Source organism: Pterocles gutturalis, unplaced genomic scaffold (assembly GCF_000699245.1).
Source record: "Pterocles gutturalis isolate BGI_N339 unplaced genomic scaffold, ASM69924v1 scaffold53074, whole genome shotgun sequence".
NCBI classification, from domain to species: domain Eukaryota; kingdom Metazoa; phylum Chordata; class Aves; order Pterocliformes; family Pteroclidae; genus Pterocles; species Pterocles gutturalis.
In genome coordinates this window covers 1258-5926 of record NW_010137797.1, presented here as the reverse complement: position 1 = coordinate 5926, position 4669 = coordinate 1258, and the positions used below count along the sequence as shown (strand labels likewise).

The following is a 4669-nucleotide window of genomic DNA, read 5'->3' as shown; positions in this document are numbered from 1 at the left end:
CAGGAATATTTTTTATTCTCTCTTTGTCCTGGATTCTCCTGTTTTATACATGTATTTATTTATTTTCCTAGGGACACTGCACAATCTGTGAAAGAAAAGTTTGGAAAGAAACTCTACAATGCCCTGCTAAAGTGAGTGTATAGGTAACTTTGCTCTGCCTTGTAGAGCCACGTATTCAGCTGGCTTACCTGTGGTGTTTTGGTGCTTTTACTCTTCGTGTAAGAAATTTTGACATCCATAGGAAGGGCACAGTGAAGGATATGGGACCCTCTGTTCCATGTACAGGTTACTTGTTCAATGGACAAATCACAGAGAAAAAAATTAAAGATACTAGCACCCCATTGTGGAAAGAGTCTTAAGAGACGTGGGGGATGTCTAAGTAACACAAAGGCATACTCACTGTCAAAAATAAGGTAACTCAGCTTAAAAAAGCACCAGAGGCAAAGTAGTAAGTAGTGGCTTAGTCATATCCTTTCAAAAGACAGTTGGAAGTAAATGACCCAAAGCACAGATGAGATGACTGGAACTTCAGCAAAAAACAAAATGTGTCTGAAAAACAGCAAAAAAAAAAAGAATTCCTTAGCTTTTTTGGAACCTAATTGGAGGGTCAGCAAAATTATGGGAGAACAAAATGTAAGGAATAGAGGACCATGAAAAAAAAGGAAAGATTCATGTTGATGTCAGCAGACTTCAGATCAGATCTTGTTTGCCATTTCTTCATTTTCTTTATACAACTGGTAATAAGTCATTTGGTAAAACAGGCTCTGTGTTGCCTCTGCAGAGGAGAAATTCCAGACTTGAACAAGATTCTTGACCGAGATGATATAACCATTATGAAAAGAGCCATCTTTTCAACTCAGGTCAGAAAATGTATTATTTACACAAACATGACTATGTACAAGGATTGTGTATGACATACAGTGATGCGCATGCATTGAAAAAGTTTTCAGCAAAGTACTTCTCATTGCTAACATTTAAGTATAAGTTGTGATCATTTCTAATGAGAGTGTGACCCAGACTAATTCTTTTTGTGAATCCATGGATCCAGTCAAATGCAGGACACTAAAATTCCTAATTCTTTTATTCTGCACTAAGTATGAACTTTGCATTGTTCCTGAAGCCTGGCTTCTTCCATTTTTATTAAATATGTAAAATCAATCTCTTAAGGAGACATATTGACTGAAAACTTTTACAAATCAAATGGTAGGCTTTTCTAAAAGTTAGTACAAATACCTTGATTTTGAGGTAAATGAAACAAGTGCTGTGACAGATTTTATGGTCTCATTTGTGGCCTTAGTTATATAGAAGACAACATTATATGATCATAACTTTCTTACTTTAAAATGAAAGGATAAAAACCTATCCACATCAGTGAAAAAATCCCCCACTGTCTTCCACTAACCTTAGAATACAGTAACAGGACTCTTTGCCAGCAGTTTTGTCCAGCTTATGGGTTGCCTTTCCTCTCTTTAGCGACACTGTCTACCTCCAGTGACCACTCACAACATGATTGATGATGGGAATGATCCAATCCTCAATACCATTCGACGCATTGGCCTTTTCAATAACCGGACAGACAGAGTAAAGGTACATTCTATAATTTTCATTTTAGATATAAAATCGAATTTCTTTAAACAGTCTCAGTCTGGATCATTAGCATGGAGAGCGCAGTCAAATTCTTAGTAGGCAGTATCATACTAATAGAGTACTTCTTCCCTCTTCCTTCCCTTCCAGGAATAACAACTAGTCACTTCACAGATATCCTCAGTTGCTGTTTAAACAAGTTAATTTCAAGTTAGAAAACTGATATTAGGAAAGTGTTTTAATTGCTGCCTGCTGTACTGAATGAGGGGCTACTACTCCTGACATCCAGAAAGTGCCACAGGTTGTTTGCACCCAGATGTAAGACTCTGTAATAGATTCATTTGCTTAAAACTGGAGGTCCGGAGTTTGGACGCAGACATTTCTGGAGTTAATCTCCTAAGAACAGCACCCTGACGCTCAGCATTTGCTGTAGAAGGCAACCAGGGCTTTAATCCTGAGCAAAAATAATTCTTGTCCATGCTGTGCTCATGTTTACATCAACTGTTGAAGCCAAATGTATGTAAATAAATCCTTCCTTTACTTCCGTGTCTATCTTGCCAGACCACAGAAATTATGAGCTCCCACTTTCACAAGTCTGTCAAAGTATTTTTCATCTGGCAATCTCTACCATTCTCCCTGTTAACTATGACTATCTCATCATCTGTCTATTCAAAGTAGAAACTAAAACTGCAAATTCTTCCACTTCCAAACTTTTTTTTTGTTGAAAGTCAGCTCCATAGTATCTCTGACAATTGCATATCACTTGTTCTCAGTGTTTTTGCTTTTAAACCCATGACAATAACTGAGTAAACATTTTCCTCAACTTCCTAGTTGCTTCTTCCTGGCTTAGCATATTCTCAGCTAAATGTGTGTCTCCAGTGAGCTCCGAGAGCATAGTATGGTAATAACATACTAGATGTCACAAAAGTAGGGTGGAAGGATGCACTGTATAGAAATGTCATGAAAAATTCCTCAGAACTAATTGCTTGAAGTCATTAAAAAGGAGATAGCATATAACACTGCAGACACCTCTTCCTGCTTCTCAGCAAACTTGATTAGCTAGGTATATGTCAAGTTTGTACAAAACTGGAAAATTACCTGCTGCATGAACAGGCTTAATGAGCTGAACGTCATTGACAAAAATTCTGTAAACTTCTAATGGAAAGTCATTTTGAGAGTTGTATGACATAACCATGCAGACACAGTTGGCATGTGAAAAATTGCTTCACAATGCCAATGGAAAATCTTATTTGATTCAGTGGGATCAAATAAGCTTGCATAATGAGTTTACAGCCCATTTACTGGTTGAATACATTCATACGTTGATTTACTCAACTGAGTAGCATGACTATGTTATTAAAAAAGGATAAAAGCATATTCTTGACTTGAAATAACAGCTGCAGTATGTTTATGTGGGGAGAAAAACCCTAGAGAAGGTTAAACCCTTCCCTCACACTTCTTCCTCCCGAAGCTGACTGGACAATACATACAAGGCACTTCTCTGCTTAGCAGTGGAATACAGGGCAGTGACCCCAAGCCCTGCAGAGTCATGCAGGTAAATTAGCTTGGGTCTTGAAAGTGGGACATTAGCCTAAGTTAATAAGCTTTGTCTTTCAGCAAGATTAATTAGCCTAGGTACAGGATTGTGATGATGGGACCATGACATGCCTGGTTTCAAAATTCTTTCACTTCTTCAGAGATCCACTGAGTACCATAAGCATTCCTATATTTCAGTTGGATGCTGTGAAGCTCAGAAGTGCTGTATGCTCCCAAGGCCTCCTCTAGAACAAGACATCCCAATACTCTGCACCTTGGTACAACAAACCAGGAGAACCAATCTAGTATTGCTGAATGTCACAGCCTCAGACATAATTCTCAGTGCGCAAGGTCTTCCTTGATCCACAAGGACAAAGATGAAGACCTGCCCAGAAAAAGGGTTAGTTATCAGCACTGTTTCCAGGACAAGACTGCACACAGGCAGTCTTTTAGTGTGAGAAGTGAATTAGATAACAGATGGGCAAAGGAGGTGTTGTTCAAATACTTAGGAAAAGACTGGAGTGAATAAATTGCTTAAGCTTATTGATAATTAAAATGTATTGATGATGGTTTTCTTTCACCTCTAATGCAAGTTTTGAATATCCAGGTGATCCTACATCCAGAATTTCTTTCTTCGACAAGTCCATTACTGCCTTTGGACTATGAGGAGTTTGTTAGAGGCTGCCACCTTGGTGTATTTCCGTCATACTATGAACCCTGGGGTTACACTCCAGGTAGGCAATCTGTACGTTTAGCTAGTATCAATAGATGAATACCCATTCTGTTGATGCAGAACAGCTTTGAAGCCAGTTTCTTCCAGAGTGCTGAAAAAACCCTTTTGGCTCTGTTTCTTATGCAGTGCAAAGGTCTTACTGCTGGCAAAATTTGGGGGCCAGGTACTATAAAATGGCATCTACTGACTGACCAACTACTCACATTTGTCCCTGTGCTGGACCCTTTCCCATACTAACATGTAATCTTTTGATTTTCTGTGGCTTTAGAACAAAAAAGAATTTTTAAACTTAATTCTTAACTTTATTCAAGGATTTTAAAAGAAGACTTAGAGGAACGTGCATATTGAAAACAGTAGGGCAAGAAATCTGATGCTACCACCTGACATACTTCAGTGGATTTAATGCAAGATAACATTTAAGTTTGATAGAATTGTGTAACAGCATATATGAGATATTTACCACAAATACATGCAGTGGTAGAGAATCTCACTGAATTAAATGTAAATTTCTAAAGATACAGAGAACATACAGTTTCTCACTTAAACAATTTGGCCTGGATTTACAAAAAGCACTTAACATCTGATGAAATCAGTGCAAACTATGTACTCGAATATCTATGAATATCAAAGCCTAGGTGCCTGGGGTTTTTATGTCCTCCAAAATACCTTCTGTAGTCTTGATACACATCTGAAAGTTGGGGTGCACCTCTGAAGAGTATTTGTTGTAAGCCAATGAATCAGAATAGAAATTTCGCAAATTTAGTCAGTCTCCAGAGCTATTTCTCTCCAAGTAAGAGAATTATTCAATTCTAAGAC

The 4669-nt window shown here is 38.0% G+C and overlaps 1 protein-coding gene across 1 annotated transcript in view; it reads left to right on the top strand.

The window, feature by feature from the left end:
• Positions 1-4669, top strand: part of LOC104468522 (glycogen [starch] synthase, liver) — a gene marked incomplete at both ends in the record, with an annotated part of 16780 nt that overhangs the window by 11011 nt on the left and 1100 nt on the right. The window contains 4 exons of the mRNA XM_010082697.1: positions 72-131; positions 782-860; positions 1474-1587; positions 3728-3854. Of these exons, the coding sequence (XP_010080999.1) occupies positions 72-131; positions 782-860; positions 1474-1587; positions 3728-3854 (380 nt within the window). The remainder of the gene's footprint in view (positions 1-71; positions 132-781; positions 861-1473; positions 1588-3727; positions 3855-4669) is intronic.